At 36.2% G+C, this 24,781-nt stretch overlaps 1 protein-coding gene across 40 annotated transcripts in view; it reads right to left on the bottom strand.

Moving 5' to 3' along the window:
• Positions 1-24,781, bottom strand: part of RIMS2 (regulating synaptic membrane exocytosis 2) — a 576,029-nt gene that overhangs the window by 71,695 nt on the left and 479,553 nt on the right. For 18 of the 40 annotated variants that reach the window (XM_088844714.1, XM_088844720.1, XM_088844709.1 and 15 more), the window contains one exon: positions 13,296-13,537. The exons of the other annotated variants lie outside the window; for them this stretch is intronic. In XM_088844714.1, the coding sequence (XP_088700840.1) occupies positions 13,296-13,537 (242 nt within the window). The remainder of the gene's footprint in view (positions 1-13,295; positions 13,538-24,781) is intronic. 40 annotated transcript variants of the gene reach the window in all.

The following is a 24,781-nucleotide window of genomic DNA, read 5'->3' as shown; positions in this document are numbered from 1 at the left end:
GTAGCCCTCCAGGCATCTCTGACCATGGGGATTCTCTAGGCAAGAACATACGGAGTTGCCATGTCCTCCTCCACAGGATTTTCCCAACCCAGGGATCGAACCCAGGTCTCCCACATTGCATGTGGATTCTTTACCATCTGAGCTACCAGGGAATACTGGAGTGGGTAGCCTATCCCTTCTCCAGGGGTTCTTCCTGACCCAGGAATTGAACGGGGGTCTTCTACATTGCAGGCGGATTCTTTACCAGCTGAGCTACCAGGGAAGTCCCTGATTGTCATGACCCTGGTTCAAACCCTGCAATAGCTCCCTATTGCCAACTCTATGGTTTAAACTCTTTGGCCTGACTTTAAGTTTTTTGTAATCTTGCCCCAATCTATATTGCTCATGTAATCTCCCACTATATCAACTATTTGTTCTGCTCATACCTAAACTTCATTTTCACAGCTCTGGGTCTAATATTGACCATGTCTGAAATGTACCTGTTTATTTAGGCATCTTCACAAGTTTAAACAACGTTAAAAAATTCAAGGCTCAGATCAACTGTTATTTGGCATCAATGTTGAAAGTAATTGTTTCCATGGTTACACTAATGATAATAATATTAACAATAACAGCTAAACTAATGTTAATAATTTAAACAGTTGCAGCCTCCACTTATTGAGAACTTGTTGGACAACATTTTAAGTGCTTTCATAAGGGCTCATAACAACTTCATGAGGTAGGAAGATAAATTCCACTATACATACAGCTGAGGAAGTAGAAGTCTAAAGAGGGTAAGTGACATGCCCAAGTAGCAGAGATGGGATCCAGTTATCTAAAACTCTAAAATCTTTTTCTCCATTCTGCTACACTCCCTTATGGAATATTCTTTGTACCTCTTGCTTGTCCTTATCATGTTCCGACTTGTTTTATATTTATTCAAGTTTACAACTCATTTTTTCAATAGATTTTAAGAACAAATAAAAAAGTTATGAGAGAATAGGGACTCCACTTTGTGAAGTTTTATCTTTCACAGTGCCCACTAAGATTCCTTCCTTGCAAAGAGTGATAAAAATGTTTACTTAATGGGAACATTAAGTAGCATAATAAATGTACGGTAATGTCTGTGGTTTAAGGAAATTATTAAAATACCATAAGAATTCATTAGCAAATTTTTAATAATTTGATTAAGAGTGTAATATTTATGCTTGGAAAGGGATAATGCAAGATAATTTTCATTTGTAGATATAAATGGATAGTTCCCTAATATCTTTCACAAATTCTGCTATTCTTTCCATAAATAATAACAAAACACTAGAATGTGAGATGAGAAATATTTCACATATATTTAATGATTATTTGTAGCTTTAAAACATGTGTAGCAACATTCATTTCAGTTCAGTTCAGTCGCTCAGTCGTGTCCGACTCTTTGCGACCCCATGAATCACAGCATGCCAGGCCTCCCTGTCCATCACCAACTCCCGGAGCTCACTCAAACTCATGTCCATTGAGTCGGTGATGCCATCCATCCATCTCATTCTCTGTCGTCCCCATCTCCTCCCGTCCCCAATCCCTCCCAGCATCAGAGTCTTTTCCAGTGAGTCAACTCGTCGCATAGTTTTAAGTTATTTTATTAATATCTATAACAAAGATGTACTAAATCATTCATTCATTCATTCATTCAAACATGTACTGAGTAGTTAGTAGATATCAACTGTTATCTTAGTACCATAGATATAAAAATGAATGAGATGGGTGCCTACCATCAAGGATTTACAATCCAATGGGATTCCGACAAATTTAAATAAGTTATATACAAAATCTTATTAATACACAAGTGACTTAAGAATCTAAAAACAGGCTTATATTTTTCTGCCATTAAGAAAAAAATAGTCCAATTAGAGACTGGGTTCCCTGTGTCATATAGCAAATTCCCACTGCCTGGCTACATATGGTAATGTATATGTTTCTATGCTACTCTCTTAAATCATTCCACCTCTCTTTTGGACTGTAACCAAAAGTCTGTTCTGTCTGCATCTCTATCTCTGCCCTATAGATAGGTTCATCAACACCATCTTTCTAGATTCCATATATATGCATTAATATATGATGTTTGTCTTTCTCTTTCTGACTTACTTCACTTTGCATAATAGGTTCTAGGTTAGACCACCTCATTAGAACTGACTCAAATGCATTCCTTTTTATAGGTGAGAATTATCCCACTGTGTACATGTACCACACCTTTATCCATTTATCTGTCAAAGGACATCTAGGTTGCTTCCATGTCCTAGCTTCAATGAACATTAGGGTACATGTGTCTTTTTCAGTTATTGTTTCCTCAGGGTATAGGCCCACTAGTGGGATTGTGGGCCATATGGTAGCTTTATTCCTAGCTTTTTAAGGAATTTCCATAGTGATTGTATCAATTTGCATTCCCACCAACAGTGTAAGAGCGTTCCCTTTTCTGCAGACCCTCTCCAGCATTTATTGTTTGTGGATTTTTTGATAATAGCCATTCTGACTGGTATGAGATGATACATCATTGTAACTTTGATTTGCATTTCTCTAATAATGAGTGATCAGAGCAGAAATAAATGAAAAAGAAGTGAAGGAGACAATAGTAGAGATCAATAAAACTAAAAGCTGATTCTTTGAGAAGAGAAAAGAAATTGACAAACTGTTAGCTAGATTCATCAAGAAAAAAGGGAGAAGATTCAAATCAATAAAATAAGAAATGAAAAAGAAGAAGTTACAACAGACAACACAGAAATACAAAGGATCATAAGGACTACTATGAGCAACTATACGTCAATAAAATGGACAATCTGGAAGAAATGGACAAACTCTTATGAAAGTATAACCTTCCAAAATGGAACCAGAAAGAAATAGAAAACATGAACAGACCAATCACAAACATGGAAATTGAAACAGTAATCAAAAATCTTCCAACAAACAAAATTTCAGGGCCAGATGGCTTCACATGCAAATTCTAATAAAAGTTTAGAGAAGAGTTAACATATATCCTGCTCAAACTCTTTCAGTAACTTACAGAGGAAGGAAAACTCCCAAATTCATTCTATGACAAGGATACCACAAAATAAGAAAATTACACATCAATATCTCTATCACTGATGAACACAGATGCAAAAATCCTCAACAAACTGCTAGCAAACAGAATCCAACAACAAATTAAAAGGATCATATATCATGATCAAATGGGCTTTATCCCAGGGATGCAAGGATTCTTCAACATACACAAATCAATCAATGTGATACACCATATTAACAAACTGAAAGATAAAAACCATATGATCATTTCAATAAATACAGAGAAAACTTTTGACAAAATTCAACACCCATTTATGATAAAAACTCTTCAGAAAGTAGGCATAGAAGGACTATACCCCAATATAATAAAAGCCATATACAACAAACCCATAGAAAACATTCTTAATGGTGAAAAACTGAAAGGATTTCCTTTATAATCAGGAACAAGAAAAGGGTGCCCACTCTCACCACTATTATTTAACATAGTTTTGGAAGAGATTAACTCTTAAAAGTTCTCATTCCAGGAAAAAAATTCTGTAACTACATAAGATGATAGATATTAACTAGACTTATTATAGTGATAATCCCACAACATATAAAAAGACTGATTTTCATGTTGTGCACTTGAAACTAATATAATGTTACATATCAATTATTCTTTGATTTAAAAAAAAGAAAATGGGCAAAGGATGCAAATGGACATTTCTATAAAGAAGATACACAAGTAGCCAATAAGCTCATGAAAAGATGCTCAATATCACTAATTATTAGGGAAACAGAAACTTAAACTACAGTGAGAGACTACTTCACACCCATTAGAATGGCTATTATCAAAAAATAACAAGTGTTGGTGAGGATGTAGGGAAAATGGAACCCTTGTATATCAATGGTGGTGATATAAAAGGTGTAGTTGCTATGGAAAACAATATGACGGTTCCTTAAAAAATTAAAAATAGATTTAGCATATGATCCAGCCATTCCATTTCTGGGCACAGGCCAGAAGAACTGAAAGCAGGGTCTGGAATACATATTTGCATCCCCACGTTCACACAATGGCTAAAAGGGAGAAACAACTCGAATGTCCTTTGACAGTGACTGGATAAACAAAATGTGGTATACACACATACAATGGAATATCATCCAGCCTTAAAAAGGAAGGTGATTCTGACATATGCTACAACATGGGTGACCTTGAAGGACATTAAGCAAAGTGAAATAAGCCAGTCACAAAAGGACAAAGATTATACAATTCCACTTATATTATGTACCTAAAGTCATCAAATTCACAGAGACAGAAAATAGAATGGTGATTGTCAGAAGCTGGGGGAAAAAGCAAGTGGGGAATTATTTCAATTTTACAAGATGAAAAGAGTTCTGGAGATGGATGGTGATAATGGTGGAACAGCAGAATGAAGGTATTAATGTCACTGAATTTAATGCCACTTAAAAATGGTTAAGTGGTCAATGGTAAATTCTATGTTATGTATATTTTACCACCATTGGGCTTCCCCGGTAGCTCAGCTGGTAAAGAATCCTCCTGCAATGCAGGAGACCCTGGTTCGAATCCTGGGTCAGGAAGATCCCCTGCAGAAGGAACAGGCTATCTACCCAGTATTCTTGGGCTTCCCTGGTGGCTCAGATGGTAAAGAATCCACATGCAATGTGGGAGACCTGGGTTTGATATCTGGGTTTGGAAGATCCCCTGGTGGAGGGCAAGGCAACCCACTCCGGCATTCTTGCCTAGAGAAGCCCCACGGACAGAGAAGCCTTGCAGGTAGGCTACAGTCCATGGAGTTGCAAAGAGTCAGATAATGACTGAGCAATTAAGCCAGCAAAAAAGTTGAAAATTAAATTTTGTAGAACAAATGGTACTGATGAACCTACCTGCAGGGCAGGGATAGAGACACAGACATAGAGGACAGACTTGTGGACACAGTGAGGGGAGAGGCTGGGACGAATTGGGATAGCAGCATTTACACATATGCATTACCATATGTGAAACAGATAGCTAGTGGGAAGTGGCTGTCTAACAGAGAGCTCAATCCTGTGCTCTGTGACAACCTAGAGGGAGGCTTACGGGGAGGGGACATACATATACTTATGGCTGATGCACAATGTTGTACGGCAGAAACCAACACAACATTGTAAAGCAAATATTTTTCAATTAAAAACAAATTTTAAAAAGATATGAAATTCGGTTTAAATTTAAGATATGTTAAATTAATTTCAGTAACAGTAAAATTGCTCTTTCTCAGCCACTTGTTGATCCTAGTTTGCTACAGAAGTACTTTAACATAAATTATGCTAATAACAGCTTTCACTTATAAGAAATACTTTGTTTGCCTCATCTGTAACATTTGAACCACTTAAGCTTATTAGCAAATGACAAATAGTGACATGACTTTTAATTAATAATGGCTCATAGAATTATAAGTGCTAAGCATTATTATAATTTCAGAAATATGCCTAAATTTAGTGCTAAAGTCACAGTCTTTGTTAACTTAACATGTTATGTATCCTTTAGTGTTAGTTTGGGATTTCTAATGACATAAGGGGACAGTACTACTATTTAACATCTATATTCTTCTTCATTACTACAAAGTTATCTCTTAATAGACTTGTGAATTTAGCAAACATTCACTTAGAATCATTATATACTAGAACAGAGTACATCAAGAGATACGCTGGGCTGGAGGAAGCACAAGCTGGAATCAAGATTGCCGGGAGAAATATCAATAACCTCAGATATGCAGATAACACCACCTTTACGCAGAAAGTGAAGAAGAACTAAAGAGCCTCTTGATGAAAGTGAAAGACGAGAGTGAAAAAGTTGGCTTAAAGCTCAACATTCAGAAAACTAAGATCATGGCATCTGGTCCCATCACTTCATGGCAAATAGATGGGGACACAGTGGCTGACTTTATTTTTGGGGGCTCCAAAATCACTGCAGATGGTGATTGCAGCCATGAAATTAAAAGATGCTTGCTCCTTAGAAGGAGAGTTATGACCAACCTAGACAGCATATTAAAAAGCAGAGGCAATACTTTGCCAACAAAGGTCTGTCTAGTCAAGGCTATGGTTTTTCCAGTGGTCACGTATGGATGTGAGAGTTGGACTATAAAGAAGGCTGAGCACCGAAGAATTGATGCTTTTAACTGTGGTGTTGGAGAAGACTCTTGAGAGTTCCTTGGACTGCAAGGAGATCTAACCCGTCCATCCTAAAGGAGATCAGTCCTGGGTGTTCATTGGAGGGACCGATGTTGAAGCTGAAACTCCAATACTTTGACCACCTGATGCGAAGAGCTGACTCATTTGAAAAGACCCTGATGCTGGAAAGATTGAGGGCAGGAGGAGAAGAGGATGACAGAGGATGAGATGGTTGGATGGCATCACCGACTCGATGGACATGGGTTTGGGTGGACTCCAGGAGTTGGTGATGGACAGGGAGGCCTGGCATGCTGCGGTTCATGGAGTCTCAAGGAGTCGGACAGGACTGAGCAACTGAACTGAACTGAAAACAGTGGTTTTAAGCCTTTTGGAATTACATACTAGACAAGTTGTTTAAAATCTTTTAAAATATTACATCCATTTCAGTAAAAAATTATAAACAAATATATTTACTGTTTGAATACATAAAATAATATAAAATATTTTAAAACACAATGCAATAAATGTTTGTAAATCATTATTTAAATGGAAAATTAATACTTTATGCTCTCAAGAAAAATGTTTGAAATAATATTCATTTTAGTTTTTAAAAATACTTGTTTGCTTACAAAACTGTTTCCTCTTTTTCCTGAGTACTCCCTGGACTATATTTCCTAACCTCCCATTTTTCAATATCTTGTGACTGAGTTGCAGCCAATGAAATACAAGCAGAAGTGATTTCACTATTTCCAATTCTTGCTTATAAACACTTTCCCACGTGCTGGCTGAATACACAGGGCTCCAAGGCCCTCCAAGTGAGCAGAGCCACGAGATGAAAACAGCCTCAAACTCTGAATGACCACAGGGCAGGCCACTGCCCACTGGGAATAACCGATATTTGGACTGATATCTGCTCAATGAATAAACTTCTTTTGTATTAAATTTTCATAGTTTATATTTTAAAGCAGCTGGCCTTATGTTAGCTAATAAACAGAGCAATTCAAAGGTCCGGCTCCGAATTCAGTTTGCTCATACTTAGTTTTAATGATGTCATGGTTGAAAAAGAAACTTCACAAAGAAACACCGTAGATCATATAAAGTATAAATGTAAAGTTCATCATTAATAATAGTGGCTACAAATCTGTATTTTATTAATTTTCTTGAGAACTTAGAATTTTTAGGGGCTTGTCAGATCTTAGAGTGTCACTGTATTTACTTCAGCCGCACCTAACGAAAAGCTTGACTAAGGGTAGAATTTTCAGGTCTACCTTTTTTGTGTAGCTGCAGCATTGGTATTACATTCAATTCAGTTTCATTGCAAGCCTCTTGCAATCTCTGTAAGCCTCTTGCCCTCTTTCTCAGGGATAATGAAACTAACACCTCCAAAAAGGCATATGACACCTCACTGACACTCAGACCAACTGGAAAACTAGGGTAAAGCCATATATTAAATATGGTAGTGCTTAGTTTCTTTTTCTGTCTTTTAGGGTAAAAGACAAAAATAAGTTATATCATTTTCATTCCATTCTCCAGAGAACTTCATCATGAACTCCAAAGAAGTATATGGGCCTTTCCTTGGAGATCAGTTTACTTGATATGAGCAGACACTGAGAAGGAGGTACAAAATAAGAAAAAAAAAAGGTCTAGCCAAGAGATAAACAAATATACAAATGATTACAATTACTAAATGTTACAATTAGAGGAAATAAAAAGTACTACGTGAGCTTAGAAATTACTAAAGATGAAAAGAGTCGAGATCCCTGAGTAGCCACAGGTGTTAACAGCCGATCTCTGCTTCAGCTCTGGATCTGAAACTCTCTCGCCTACTCAGTATTCCCCAGAAGCATCCCCTCTGTTATTAAAAAAAACAAAACTCTTCTTTGACTGTATTTCTTCCAAGCTATAGTCCTATTTTTTATTTTATTTTCTAAATCAAAATTCTAGAAATTGTTTTTACTTGCATCAACACAGTAGTCATCAGTCATATGTGCCTGCTGCTGCTGCTAAGTCACTTCAGTCGTGTCCGACTCTGAGTGACCCCATAGACGGAAGCCCACCAGGCTCCCCCGTCCCTGGGATTCTCCAGGCAAGAACACTGGAGTGGGTTGCCATTTCCTTCCCCAATGTATGAAAGTGAAAAGTGAAAGTGAAGTCGCTCAGTCGTGTCCGATCCTTAGTGACCCCACGGACTGCAGCCCACCAGGCTCCTCCATCCATGGGATTTTCTAGGCAAGAGTTCTGGAGTGGCTTGCCATTGCCTTCTCCATCATATGTGTCTACTTAAAAGCATAAAAATTTAAAATGTAAAAAATTTAGTTAGTCACAGAAGCCACATAGCAAGTGCTCAACAGCCACACATTGTATTGGATAAAGCAGATGCAGAACTTGCCAACAATGCTCACAGTTCTATTGAACAGTGCTAGTCTAGACTATAACAGAATAATTAAGAATGAAGAATGAATATACTGCCTGCATTTCAATCCCAAATTTGACCCTCACTAGTTGAGTAAACTTGGGGAACTTACTCTTTTTTGCCTACATTAGTTTCCTCGTCTGTAAAGTGAGGATAATAGTAATTAATTCTTCCTTCATAACATTGTTGTGTGACTTAGATGATTTACATGTAAAGTGCCCCCAAAAACTGCCTAGCACGTGAAAGTGCTCCGTAAGTATTAGGTGTTAAAAATTGCTTTAAAGGGTCCATCACGTTTGTTTATTTTTAATTGATTTTATTCACGCATTTTATTTTTGGCTGCACTGTCTCTGTTGCTGTGTGCAGGCATCCTCTAGCTGCTGAGAGCAGGGCCTACTCTTTGTCAAGGTGTGTGAGCTTCTCACTGAGGTGGGTTCTCTTGTTGTGGAGCAAAGGCTCAGCAGTTGCTGCACACAGGCTCAGGTGCCTGTGGCATGTGGAATCCTCCTGAACCCATTGGCAGGTCAGGGAGGTCCACATGTTATAACTTTTACTCTTGAAATTATTCTCACAGTCTCTACCTCCTCTCCTATTTTTGTTAACCTGCTTCAATCAGGGTTTGTCCACCACTGCAAGGTTTGCCAAATTCCTCCATTATGTGAAATCCAATGGTCAACTCCCAGTCTTCACCTTAGCTGAATTACCAGAAGCATTTAACAGAGATGATCATCTTCCTTAAAATATTTCCTTCCTTTGGTTTCTAAGACACCATATTCTTCTTTTTCATTTTCTTTAATGACTGCTCTCTCTTTAGTTTCCTTTAATGGATTCTCTTCCTGACTTCTAAATGTTGGTATATAACATGGTTCTGTTTTTATTACAGTTTTCTTCTTGATTCAAATTACACTAAGTAATATTATCTAGTGCCAAAGCTTTAAATATTACCTGCTGATTACTCCCAAATTACATGTTTAGCTTGACCTACTAGACTACAGTTGCATATCTAATTAAACATATAACTGTACTTAGATGTTTAATGGGCATCTCAAAATCAACATGTCTAAAATAGAATTCATGATTTCCCATATGAGGCTGAATTTGCTACTGATAGCTTACATCTGCAAAGTGATTTTTAAGTGCTGAAAGCACTTATACATTTAAAGTATGATCTTATAAAAACCCTGTTAGGACAGCAGGTGTTAATTCCATATGTCAGATGAACATTCTATGACTCAGATATGTTGGGTAGGTTTTCTTAAGAGGCCATATTTGATATCTTATATAACCCAGGGTAAGCAATAGCATCCAAGTCTCCGTATTCACTCCATGCACTTTCTACAAGGTTGTGATGTTTAGCAAGATATATTTAAGCTTTAAAAATGTCAAGTTTCCATTTAGCAGTCAAAGGATACAAAATAGCATGGGGATAGAAGAGAGGTATGACTTAGCTACTATGTGTATTAACCAACATATCTTTATAAATGGTTTCCCCTTCACCAATTATTATTTATGTATGATTACTGATATAAATCAGAATAACTTCAACATTCTTTAGAAAGATACTATTTTGCTGAGCTTTCTACTCTTCAGAAGTCAAGCAAGCAGTCTTTATCTCACCTTGAAAATTCATACTGGAAAAATGATATTTACTTTTATGATGGTAAATATCATTTTAAGAAGCTGAAGACATTATGTATGATATATCATTCATTAAGTGATAACTCTACAACTTAAGTACATGCAGATTTCCACGCCGAGCCCAGGAAAATCAAAACAAAGGATCTAATGTAAGATCCAGCATCACAAATCCATTCATTGTTTTAGATAATGCTATCATATGATCAAAGTTTAGGTAATAAATTTGAAGATTTCAGTTTTAAACACTGTTAGAGCTTATTACTGCATTTTTAAAGAAAAGAAAACATAAAAATCTTAATTGAAACATGTACATATAAATACAGAATTTAGAAACCCAATGAAAGTTTGCAGTTCAATAATTACGAAACTGTCTCCGTGGGCTATTCTACAGTTAAACTTGAGCTTTAAAGTGAGATATTCTGAATTTTATTGTCAATACAGGTCAAAGCTATACAGTGTGCAGACAGGAATAATTACACATTTTAAGATGATAAAAATTTTAACCATTATAATGTCACTGAATACCAATGAAGACAATAGCAAAAAGAAGCACGATATTTTCTGCTATGCTATATATGTAAGAAGGGGCTATAGGATACAACAAGGAAAAATTACATTTTTAAAATCTGCCAATATCACAGGGTTTCTGAAGATAAAAACAAAATCAGTGTATGGTCAACAGAGCTCTATCATTAAATAAAAACACTTTCAAGGAAAGATATATGGGATATTAATGCCAAAACTATGAAGAATGAAATGGATCATTGAGAAATACTGACCATTTTCTTCTTCAAATCGTCTACATTCTTAGTTTCTGTGACACTAAAATACTCTTATAGTATAGTATAAATACTCTTATAGTATTTGCTCTTTCTTCATGATAATATCTCCTTGGTCTTCACTGGCTCCTCTTCCTCCGTCCAATTCTAAAAAGCTAATCTTCCACAAAGTAGTGTCTTCATCTACTGCTCTTTTATCTGTAGTGGTTTTTTTTGGGCAATCTCACCCATGTTCATGGTTTCAAGCAAGCTATAAATTTTATGATTCCCAGATTTATTTCTCTGGTTTTGACATGAGCCTTAGAAGTATGTATTTAAATATGTTCTAGACATTTCTACTTGGGTATTACACAGATATCTCAGATTCAAAATGTCCTAAATTGAAGGATTCACCATTCTTTTCCCAACCTACTCCTTCTTTTATGCTTCCAATATCCATTAATAGCACTGCAACCATCCATCCATGGATGTAAGCCAGAAACTTGAGGATCACCTTAGAATCTTCTCTCCTTCATCTCCCCACATCAAACCCATCATTAAATTGTGTGACTGACTGGCCTCGAGGCATGTGGGATCTTAGTTCCTTGACCAGGGATTAACATTGGACATTCTGTATGGGAAGACAATCTTAACCACTGGACCACAGGGAAGTCCCTGACATAGGATCTTGAAATAATCTGTTTAAGTATATATCTTCTACTAGAGTATAAGCAACTCAGAATATAAATGATTTCTGACTCATCTGTGTTCTCAATTTGCCTGGCACACAACAAGTGTTCAATATTTATCCAAAACCCCCAAATGAACAGAATTGATTATTTAGTTTAACACCACATATTCTATAGCTTGTAGTCTTATTAGTGTCTATTTTAGGTTCTTCATTTAAAAAAGTTAATAGACTTTATTTTTAGAGCAGTTTTAGGTTTACAAATGTAAGTTTTAAATAGAAAAATGCAATAAAGTTCTAACTGCTAGAGAAAAAAAACCTCTCAACTTCAAAAGGCCAACATCTATCATTTTAGCACAACACAGTTAATTATGTAAGTATAAATATTAGCAATTAAAAAATCATTTAGATATGATCTATGTCCATACATTAAATCCCTAATTCTATATTAAAACACAAAATAACATTTTAAAATACTAAGTAAAAAATTAAACTCTAAATTAACATTAAACATAAATTAAAAATTAAACATTAAAAAAAAAACTCATAATCACAGTAAATATAGTAAGTTACAACCAGGATATAGGAAAGCCATCAAAATCTTATTTCAATATACAAGGCTCAAATTTCCAGAATCACTGGTATAGTTTGTAAAAACAAGATTAGGCGGGTCCAGGAACTAACATACCCTTAAATTCTTCTGTGTTGCAGATTTATGCCCTGACTTCTCTGTACCAGAACCACAGTATTCAGACATAAATGAGATTTAATCCATTTGCCTATAATTTATTTGCTGTAAAAGAAACACCATATTACATGCTTTTGTTTGTGTGTTAAGTAGAAGATATGCTATTATTTCCCTGATACCAGGGACTGAATGTTTAATTATCAACACCCATTTGAAAAAAAGACATTGCTTTGACTCACAAATAAATTCTTAATTGCTAACAGTGACTGTTCTGAGTTAGGAGGGTGGTATCTAATTTATTTTTGCAGATGTGATTTAGAGACTGAATTTTCAAATAGCAAAGCTTTGAATATCTTCCCTGTCAGCAGAAAATTCCTCCACCCCTGCAGCTGGAGAATATTGCTGCTTGAAGTGTTAACCAGGAAAGTAAAAACTGCAGTGAGGAAATTGATACAACTGGTAAATGCTGCTTACAAACTGAAAAAGAAGTTAGGTTGTCAGCAATAAAAGAAGTATATTATTCACACAAAATATGTGGTGTCATCTTCATCGTGGTAACTTGCTGGGAGTGGAAATTAACTTGGTGGGTTCCAACTTGAGGAACCTAAAGAAAAGCAAACATCTCATAGATCAGAGCACCTTTGCAAAGGACCAGAAACTGAAATCAGGGGGACCACAGCTGAGCTCCTTGAGGAGAAAAGATGTGAAGTGCATGTCAAGAACAGTAACCAAGGTTCACTTCCAAGCAGGTTTGCTCATCACTGAAAAACAAAGTCATGGTTATATTTTCAGAAAGGACCGCTAGTTTAAAATGCTCCTTTCCTTCTGGTCCTTGTCATCATCCACACATTACTGAGGGAGAATGAATAAGAGAAAAGATTATGTGTTTTAATTACAACTCAATTAGGAAGTCAACAGTAACATAAAAACGCCTACCCGTTTGGCTGAGCTGAGAAGCACTGCGGCTCTTCCGGGAAAGACCAACGATAGCTACCATTTTGGCCCCAATGCTAGAGCGTCGCTTTTTGCTGCTGGTGCCCAGGGCACCCACCGCGGTGTCCGACTGGCTGCCATCATTCTTCTCCAGCGAGCACATGTCTCCGCTGATGCTGGTGCTTTTGGTCATGTTCTTTGCTGAGATGCCCATTTGTCTGCTTTGCATTTTGGATGTAAAGACACTGGAGGCCCATGGATTGTTAAAAGTGATGGCAAGAGCAAAAAGGAAAAGACAGAAAAAGGTATTTTAGATGAAATATCTGGAGTATAATTCAGTTATATCATTAATGGGGCATGTTTTTAGGATTTAAAATTTTTCAAACACCATGGTCTTGAATGGGTTTTACTATTCAGGGCCAACCTTAACATAAGTATCCAAAATTAGACATGTTTTCATTTCTGCTTTCAAAGAAGACACTGGTTTGCATGGCCACAGTGGGGAGAAAAAAAAGATTTGTGAAAAATAAGTGGGCTCATTTAAGAGAATATGTTGTCTTACGAGTACAATATGCTTCAAGGTAATCATATAACAAAAAACAAAACAAAAAAAGAAGTTTCCAAACCATTCTTCTATAATTTGCTTTACTATAGCCATCAAAGAGAAATTCGATGACTGGGGAAATTTTACAAAAAAATGGCAAAAATGACAGCATCTACTGCTGAGTAGCTGTTTAATTTTCTCATTTCATTAATAAGATTTTTCTAAACTTTGTTAAATTTTCTAACAAGGATTGGTGTTTTCATGAGCTTTGAATTAAAAATAATTCATTTCACTTTACATTTTCATATTTATTGACATATCTATATTCCAAAAATGAAGGAAAGATTTTCCTCTTGTATTCATTTGAAAGAAAGAAAAGTCATTAGCAGTTTTCTATACAATATGGTCAGAAGGCAATAATTTTTAAATACTTTTTTCCCTCTATCCAGAGTTTACTAAAAAGTGAGGACTAGGAATCAAACCCGGCTCTCCTGGCACGGAGTCCTAACCATTGGACTGCCAGGGAATACCTAACATGTTAGTTTCATTAACCTATGTTCATTCTCTCCAAGTATTTAAGAGGGAAAAGACTCAGTGTGAATTTTTTAAAAAGACAGCAAAGTGTACTATTTTATCATTTATATTAGTTTCAAGAAGAAATGAAGCATAAACAGACCAAGAGATAGCAAGAGAGGAGACAGTGTATATACTTCTACGGTGACACAAATTAATCATTTTCAAGTTTGTTTGATTTTGCTATTTTTCAATAAGCAACTAAAGAATAAAGTAGAAAAAGTTTGGAGGTAACAGATGGGGGCTTCATTCCCAGCTTTACTGCTACTTAACTGACTTCCTTCAGAAAGTTTATTGCTTCTACTTGATCCTCAGGGTCCTCATTTATAAGAGAATATTTCACTGTAGCTTCTTATTTTGAAGAATAGACATAATAAGATTAAAATAAAAATTCAATAAATAGAAATGACAGCAATTAGGGAATATAGACAATACATAAAATAAGGCCAAAGCCCTTCAACATATATATGTAAATACTTAAAAGCATAAAAAAAAATCATCTTTACAATTATAAATTTTAAGACTTCTGAGATTCAAATGTGGCTTTATGTGGCTATATGCAGGGTGGACTACACTGGGAGTCAGGAAATCTGGATTTGAATTTTGGCTTTACTGACTAATCTTAGGAGAGTTGTTTCCCTTTCTGGAACTTAACTTTCTCATTTAATAAATTTGAAAACTTAAGTAAAGCACTAAGCAGAGTAGGAGACACATAAGAGCTCCAAAAATTATTCTTTTCCTCCTTCTTATTATTATCTTCACCACCACTACCACCATCATCATCCATTAAGCATCAATTAAACATGTTGAACTGGAATATCTATAAGGTCCCCTTTAATGATGAAACACTTCGCTTCCAGAGTATATCTTGTTTCATGGATTCTGGGCAAATGGACATGGAAATACAACATGGTTTTTATGGTATGCTATCATCAGAAAAGGCATGGCATAGTCTAGAAAAGTCAAAGTTCAGTCAAGACTAAGGCTTTCAAAATAATGTATGTTCCATAGTCACAATAACTAGTACTCTTGTTTTGTAGGAACTTTTACCCCAAGCATACTTTTCTAAAAGAACCACCTAAGTTAAAGATACACTCTCAAAATATTATACCTTGTGACTTTTGCATTTTAATTCTCATGGTTGGATATTAGGGCATAAAGAACTTAGCCAAAACCAATCAGGATATAATAAAATACTAACTGAAAAGATAAATAAGTTTATAGATAAATGTTTTACTGACTATTTGGTTTTAAAGTAATGTACTTCTCTTCATTCTAACACCTTTGATAATGCATTATCTACAAGAAGGGTTATTAAAAGTTTTGTAAGACGGATCTACTTCTCATCTCCTTAAAACAGAGATCATCAGGATGGGTTTGCGTAGTGCCATGTTTTGAAGGGAGGATGACTGACTCTAGGGTATCACTATTGGTTTCTTTTACTTTCCTCACTTGCCCATCACTTTAAACTATATGGAAACAATACTGCAAGCAAACAAGCTATCAACCAACATATTAAAAGTCTTGTGACTCTTTACTTATAGAATATTTTGTAGTAAAGAATCTGTAAACATGGGTGATCATGTGGAATACTTAATGGTTAAGAAAACACAGACCCTATCATTATATTACTTTGAAAGAGAACATCTGTAAGGGTCTGGTTCAGTTCAGTTCAGTTCAGTTCAGTCGCTCAGTCGTGTCCGACTCTTTGCGACCCCATGAATCACAGCACGCCAGGCCTCTCTGTCTGGTAACAAGGTAAATTACCAGTGTTGCTGGTGGGAGTATCAGCGATATATTTCTGAAAGGCACTATGACAAAATATATCAAAAGCGTTTAGAAAACATGCCTATCCTTTAACCTATCAATATTACTTTCAGGATTTACCCTAAGGGAAAACAGCAATGATCATAGGTTTAGCAAGAATAATATTTATTGCAGAATTGATTGTAATAGTAAAACACATATACACACACAAAGGCAAAACCCCCAGAAATGTCCAATGGGAGAGGATCTTTAAATAAGTCATGTTCATCAATAAAATAGAATATACCTTTGAAAATGCTGTTGTAAATAAATATTTATTACCATAAAATATGTTCTTGATATGGGAGAAAGGGTGAGAAAGCAGGTATCTGCAGTTTGGCTTTGGCTGGCACACATACCAAATATGGAGTCACTCTACCCCTAGGGCACACAAGCAGATTCAAATCCCAGAGTGACACAGTGTCACAAACAGAAAAGAAATTCCTATAAATAGAAATAAACATCTCTTGCTAAACTGGGTAGTTCAGGAAGCCTAGATTCACAGATGACTCCTAGCTACCTGCACTAGAGGAGTAAAGGGAATGTAAAGAAAAATAAAATATGTTTCGGATGTTTATGTCCTTGGGAAAAGAAGTACAAGTGTATACAGAAAGAAATCTAAAGGATGTTCTGTGGACAGTGTAAACTGGTTTTAATTTTCTCTGGTTGGTATTATGTTTTTAAAAATGTTCTTCTTTTTCTATTTTGTTTTTGCCAAAATGAAAATAAAAGTTATCAGTAACCAGAAAAAAAAACTAAAACAATCGGACAAATGAAAAAAGCAATGAAGGACTAGAACAATTCAATTTGCATAGTTCATTCCACAGGCTAAAGGTATAGCATGGCTTTCAAGCTAATTCCATGAGATTACTACACACTAATATTGGGCACTGATACAAGATGCTCAATTTCAGAAAGAAACAGTGTTTCCACATTCTGAATATGGTTTTATGCATGTTTCTGATTTTTGGCATTGGAAAATAATGAAAAAGTCTATATATGTAGTAGTCATGAAATACGAAAAATTGTCAGTACAAGCAATTTATTTTATGACATAACTGTAGTTGTTTAAACTTGTATCCTGAAAGATGTTTTAAAGGGCAAATCTCGTATCTCCTATCATTAGGAGAAAGGTAAGGAACGAAAGGTCGTGAAATACTTATAAATAGTCTCCAAAGACTTAATTAGCATATTTGAGGGATTAGAGCAGTTACTATTTAAACAAAATGTTTATAGACCACAACTATTCATTAATAGGTTTAAATGAATACAACTAAGTGGGGTGGCTTTAAGATAACCAGAAAACACAGGACAAAGATAAACTCCTGAGTTTGTGAGAGTACAAACATAAGAGTAACACTGTAAATAAAATACACAGTCATGAAAGAATGTTTCATCAGATTGAGAGGTGGGAGAGTGATCAGGAGAGAACCTGCCCAAGGAATTAGAGACTGGAGTGACTCAGAATTGTTACGAATGAAGTAGAGAAGGCCTACCAGCTCCCAGAATGGAGTATGAGAACTGCAGCACAGGGGCAGAAAAGACACTTGAATGGAACTATTCATAACATCTTAGTCTAAGGCTAGGAGGACGTAAAAGTTAGAAGACAACAGGAATAATGATAGAGTAGGAAAAAAAAAAACCCACAGAGATGAGCCAAAATCCCAAACATTATGCCACCTTGAAAGCCTTAATTCTCTTTCCTTCCCATTCCTATATTCTTGGAGGCATGTGCCAAGAACTAACGGAATACCCATCACTATAACTCAGACTCGACTGCACCCATCATGAGTCACTGAGTGGAAATCTGGCTTTGGAATGCCATTTCTTGATTCTGGCATATACCTTGTGGGGAGCGGGAAAGGAGGATAACAAACCCTGCTAACACCCTGCTCTTTACCTCATCAAATATTTTTTCTGTATTAAATATTATTTCCTTCCTAAAATGTGGAACTCAAAATGATTATGATCCTACATTATAATTTAATAAACTATATTTCATTTACTCAAATGACATCTACAATTTTACGTTAGTAAAATAGTAATCATTTATTCAAATGTTTATTGCATATATATCCCCACAAATGCAGGGATAAAAGAATGGTATGACCTAGGCTCTTTTAATTAATGTACTGGTAAATATATCAGCATGTAAAATGCAAATATGCATGAGAATGTTCAGAATTAAGAGTCCAAGGACCAGTTCTAATGTCATTAAGCCTTAATTAAGTTAGATGATCAAGAAAAGATCTCTCTCTGAAGAGTATAAAAAACTGAGTTCTTCATGATAATTCTTTTTTTTTTGCTTTCAAATTTATATTTTTTCTTCTTTTTTTAATTTATTTATTTTAATTGGAGGCTAATTACTTTACATTATTGTATTGCTTTTGCCATACATTGACACGAATCTGCCCCGGGTGAATATGTGCTCCCCATCTTGAACCCCCTCCCACCTCCCTCCCCATCCCATCCCTCTGGTTCATCCCACACCAGCCCTGAGCACCCTGTATCATGCATTGAACCTGGACTGGCGATTTGTTTACACATGATAATATACATGTTTCAATGCCATTCTGCCAAATCATCCCACCCTCGCCCTCTCCCACAGAGTCCAAAAGACTGTTCTATACATCTGTGTCTCTTTTGCTGTCCCGTATACAGGGTTATCGTTATCATCTTTCTAAATTCCATATATATGCATTAGTATACTGTATTGGTGTTTTTCTTTCTGGCTTACTTCACTCTGTATAAAAGGCTCCAGTTTCATCCACCTCATTCTTTGATTCCTGGAGATGACCAGAATTTGAATATTTGGTATTTTTAACAATACTTCAGGTACTGTATATAAATGCATTCTATCAATACACTATAATGTATTAGCATATTATCTAAGTGTACTTGAGTGTGTGTATTTGTCTATGCCACAAAATTGATAGAGTTAGGGAGGAATATTTAGCTAATCAACACATCATCCTTGACTATATCATTAGTAACGAAACTGTGTTTAATGTTCCTAAGTCTTGGATCTCAAGATAGGAAGCAGTGCATTGCTGATTAAAGAGCAGATCCTTGCTCATTTGGAATGAATTGTAACGAGTCCTATCACTTTTGGGCAGAAGCATTTGATTGGTGGTGTTCAACTCCAACTTTTCTTTCCCTCTGCTGCCGGGACTGTGAAAGACAGAGCCTTTATCGGACTGAGCCCCTGAGGGACTATAAGTGAATTTTTGTTGATTATGGAACTAAGAATTCAGGGTTGTTTATAACAGCAGCACAATTTAAAATGTCTTCAATAGCAAAGTCAGGAGAGACTGCCTATGAAAAAATCAATTGGGACTTTATAGCAATAGCTCTGGGAAAAGAAATAAGAACTTAGTCTACTCCATAGCTACTACTAATAGAAAACAAAGCTAATGTAAAAGTTATCTAGAAGGAACCATCTATACAGTTTAGCATCTGGACCTAAGAATAAGATATAATCATAGCTCAAATTGGTAAGCATTTCTGATATCCCAAATGCTTGTCCAAGGGCTTTCTATGAATTAACTTATGTAATTCTCTTAAAGAGGACTTCCGTGGTGGCTCAGGAGGTAAAGAATCTGCCAGCAATGCAGGAGATTCAGGTTTGATCTCTGGGTCAGGAAGATCCCCTGGAGAAAGCAATGGCAACCCATTCCAGTATTCTTGCCTGGGAAATTCCATAGACAGAGGTACAGTCCATGGGGTTGCAAAGACTCAGGCATAACTGAGAGACTAACATTTTCACTTTCAATTCTCTTAAAGAAGAGAAAATGGAGGCCCTTATTGAGTATAGTGTTTGCCAAGTGGTACTGATTTAGGAAACAATCAACACTGGACCAGTGGAATTTCCTGATGGAGAGGTTCAGTGAAAGAACTAAAGAGCCTCTTGATGAAAGTGAAAGAGGAGAGTGAAAAAGTTGGCTTAAAGCTCAACATTCAGAGAACAAAGATCATGGCATCCAGTCCCATCACTTCATGGCAAATAGATGGAGAAACAGTGCAAACAGTGGCAGACTTTATTTTTTTGGGCTCCAAAATCACTGCAGATGGTGACTGCAGCCATGAAATTAAAAGATGCTTACTCCTTGGAAGAAAAGTTATGACCAACCTAGACAGCATATTAAAAGCAGAGGCATTACTTTGCCAACAAATGTCTGTCTAGTCAAGGCTATGGTTTTTCCAGTAGTCATGTCTGAACATGAGAGTTGGACTATAAAGAAAGCTGAGCACCAAAGAACTGATGCTTTTGAACTGTGGTGTTAGAGAAGACTATTGAGAATCCCTTGGACTTCAAGGAGATCAAACCAGTCCATCCTAAAGGAAATCAGTCCTGAATGTTCATTGGAAGGACTGATGCTGAAGCTGAAACTCCAATGCGCTGTCCACCTGACATGAAGAGCTGACTCATTTGAAAAGACCCTGATACTGGGAAAGATTGAAGGCAAGAGGAGAAGGGGACGACAGAGGATGAGGTGGTTGGAAGACACCACTGACCTAATGGACATGAGTTTGAGTGGACTCCGGGAGTGGGTGATGGACAGGGAGGCCTGGTGTGCTGTAGTCCATGGGGTCACAAAGAGTTGGACACAACTGAGCGACTGAACTGAACTGAACTGAGGTTCAGTAGGAGCAGACTGTACACTCAGGCCAAGTGCTCAAGGGAACAGTCAGGGCTAAACAGAGAGAACCAACAAGTATTTGCTGAACAGGAGAGGACAGATGAAATTAGGATGGCCTAAAAAGGATGGAAATGGTCTTTCCATTCTTGAAAGTGAAAGTGAAGTCGCTCAGTCGTGTCGACTTTCCATCCTTCTTGGAGGAGGAAATGAAAACCCACTCCAGTATCCTTGACTGGAAAATTCCATGGACAGAGGAGCCTGATGTGCTGCAGTCCACGGGGTTGCAAAGAGTAAGACATGACAGAACAACTGAGACACGCAAGAAGGAAGGCAGGCTAAGAGGGTAGAGAGGGAGAAATGAAAAATATTGAAAAGATAGTCCAAGGATTACTTATATTTAAGATTAGGATTATATACACTTATATATAAGATTAGGAAAAGAAGAGTGACTGAGGTGAATAGAGATGCATTCTCAGAAATAAGAAAAATAGTATAGAGTCAAATTTCACAGAAGACAAGAATGAGGTTCAAGAAAGTTGTGGTGGTCAAATGATATGGAGTTTATTACCAGGAACATGTAAGAAAAGCTACAGATTTAGAGGTGTGGAGGACACAAATGACCCTTAGAAAGCAGCTACTGAAATGCCTTCAAAACGGAGAAATACATGAGTTTAAAAACACAAATGTTTGATTTAGAACATTAAATTCTTATGCTGTGAGGAATTTTACTAAAGGGGAATAAAAGGAATTCATCTGTGTATCTGTTAAATAAAACTGTCTTACCACAATTTCTAGCCAAAACTACATGGCTAATAGTTCACCAGAAATGTTTCTTTTCCTCATTGGTCCTCTTTTTCCTAACTTAGCAAATGTGGTTAAAGATCATTGTTAAAGTACTTTTAAACTCGGGATTTTTATGACCATAATACCTCCATTGAAGTGGTTTTTAAAATTAATCTCTTTCAAATTTTCATGGTTCTTTACTTTTTAAATTCAGCTTTGCCTATTGTTTTCCACAGTTTTCCTTGATACATATATTTTAAGCAAAAACGTGTCTCACTTCACAAGTTTTCAGAATAAATTTCATAATTCCAATCCATCAATCCACCATATATATAAAATCTCCTTTAATTTTTCTATTGGGCTTCCCTGATAGCTCAGTTAGTAAAGAATCTTTATATTGGCTTAGTTATTTTGTTCCCAACAATCTTCCTTGATATATATTTTTAAAGCAAAAACATTTCTCTTCACAAATTCTCAGAATAAATTTCATAATTCTAATCCATCAACTCACCATATATATAAAATCTCCTTTTTCTATTGGGCTTCCCTCATAGCTCAGTTGGTAAAGAACTTTTCTATTATTTCATCTACACTTTTCAGCTAACCTCATTATTTCTATATATAAATCTTTTAGGCAGAAAATCCCATGGAAGGAGGAGCCTGGTAAGTTGCAGTCCGTGGTGTCGCTAAGGGTCGGACACGACTGAGCGACTTCACTTTCACTTTTCATTTTCACACATTGGAGAAGGAAATGGCAACCCACTCCAGTGTTCTTGCCTAGAGAATCCTGGGGACAGGGGACCCTGGTGGGCTTCCGTCTATGGTGTCACACAGAGTCGGACACGACTGAAGTGACTTAGCAGCAGCAGCAGCAGACTTCCCTCTGGCTTATTTTCATGTTATTATTATTAGTATTTTTTTAACCACATGATTACATAGTACTTCTCAGTAACAGGAAAAAGAAAAGCTCCATGATAAATTATCAGAAGGGACACTCACTGACCTATTACTTCAAGGATAAATTTACATTTTTCACCATTCTTACTAATGTCAAAGGAACACTAAGAGTTAAAATTTTGTGAAAAAAAGTGAGAACTTGATTTATTCTTGGTAATCATCCAGCTCTAGTATCAAGTTTTGTATTTAACAAATGACGAATATGCTGCACTACTGAAATGATTCCAGTACATAATAATTCATATTATGCAGCTAAAAATAACACTGAAAGCTAAACTATAATATGAAAACATTCTTGGACTATAACTAACCTATATAAAATCACTAAATATTGAGTTTCAAAATGTATAAAAATGTATGAAGTGAAGTGAAAGTCGCTCAGTTATGTCCGACTCTTTGCGACTCCATGGACTATGTAGTCCATAGAATTCTCCAGGCCAGAATATATAAATGGTTATAAATTAAGGATATTAATTCCTCAGACTTTAAAGTACAAAAGACATTAGTTTCATATTTTGAAAAACAGTACTCTATTTTTTTCTTTTGAAAACTTGATTGCAAATCAAATTCAAGTTAAAAAAATCTACTTTACATATTGCAACATTTCAGATACTGAGAACATACTTAAAACTTATATATCTTGATAAAATTTAATTACTATCTATAAATTCTTATATCTAATTAAAATTAATGTTTCAAGAAGAATCTACCAGATTTTCTAGTAGAAGATAGAAGAACTTAGTCCCAAAGGATTAAAAAAAAAAGAAATAAACTCATTCTAGAATTATTTTCAAGAGGTCTTATATGCATCATGCTTAGTTACTCAGTCATCTCCAACTCTTTGTGACCTCATGGACTACAGCCCACCAGGCTCCTCTGTCTATGGGGATTCTCCAGACAAGAATATTAGAGTGGGTTGCCATGGCCTCTTCTAAGGGATCTTCCCAATCCAGAAATCAAACCCAGGTCTCCAGCGCAGGTGGATTCTTTACTTCTGATCCACCAGGGAAGCCCAAAATATACATTACCTATACATTATACCTTTATATTTAGAAACAAGGATGCCTTGCTGAAAATTGTCTACATTTTTCTTATACTTGTCTGACAATAACTGAGAAAAAGAAGTTATTTCTTGCCCTTTTATCTTTCTGAGCATGTGTGGGAGTCAGGTAAAAAGATTTGTAGAGAACCAGAAATAACTTCCATGTTCTAAGTTCTTGGAATCCGTGGCATTATATATATATTATATATATATATAATATATATACGTTTTATATATATTACGTATTATATATATATATACGTTTTATATATATATACGTATTATATATATATATAATATATATACGTTTGTACGACTTAACAACAGCAACATATATTACATTATTCTCCTAGTGAGCTTTGCCTTGTTGCTGTAGTAAAGGCTTTCTTCTCAGAAAAGTTAGCCTTTTTAACAGAGAGCAGGGCTCAGGAGACTGGGCCATTGGATGTGGAAAAGTCAGTGAAGAGGAGGAGCACATGTGCTTCCTGAGACAGTGCTGTTATTACTTATCAGATTTGCTTGCCTGCAACAAAATTAGGGTTCTGGTGAGAGTCTGTTCAGTTGCATCAGTCGTGTCCGATTCTTTGCAACTCTATGGACTATACTCTAACCTGCCAGGCTCCTCTGTCCACGGGATTCTCCAGGCAATAATGGAGTGGGTTACCTCCAGGGGATCTTTCCAACCCAGGAATTGAACCCAGGTCTCCTGCATTACAGGTGGATTCTTTTACCGCTAAGCCACCAGGGAAGCCCTAGGGTTCTGGGCTTAGAGATCAAAAAAACGAGGAGCTTGTTCATCAATAGAATGTACCAAAAAGCCAATGATCACAGATATTTAAAAATATCTAAATAGCAAAGTTCCAGGTGAAAATTTTTTGTATTTCTTAGTTCAGTTTTAGTGGGTATTAAACAATTAAGGTCTAAAGGGAGTGTGTGTGTGCCTAAGTGTATTGATTATGTTCAGTTCAGTTCAGTCGCTCAGTTCTGTCTGACTCTTTGCGACCCCATGAACCGCAGCATGCCAGGCCTTTCTATCAATCACCAACTCCCAGAGTCCACCCAAACCCATGTCCATTGAGTCGGTGATGCTATCCAACCATCTCATCCTCTGTTGTCCCCTTCTCTTCCTGCTTTCAATCTTTCT

This window comes from Moschus berezovskii, chromosome 16 (genome assembly GCF_049115385.1).
Source record: "Moschus berezovskii isolate FMDL1 chromosome 16, NW_MosBer_1.0, whole genome shotgun sequence".
Lineage (NCBI taxonomy): Eukaryota > Metazoa > Chordata > Mammalia > Artiodactyla > Moschidae > Moschus > Moschus berezovskii.
Note: the sequence above shows the minus strand (reverse complement) of the source record. Positions and strands in the feature narration are given on the sequence as shown.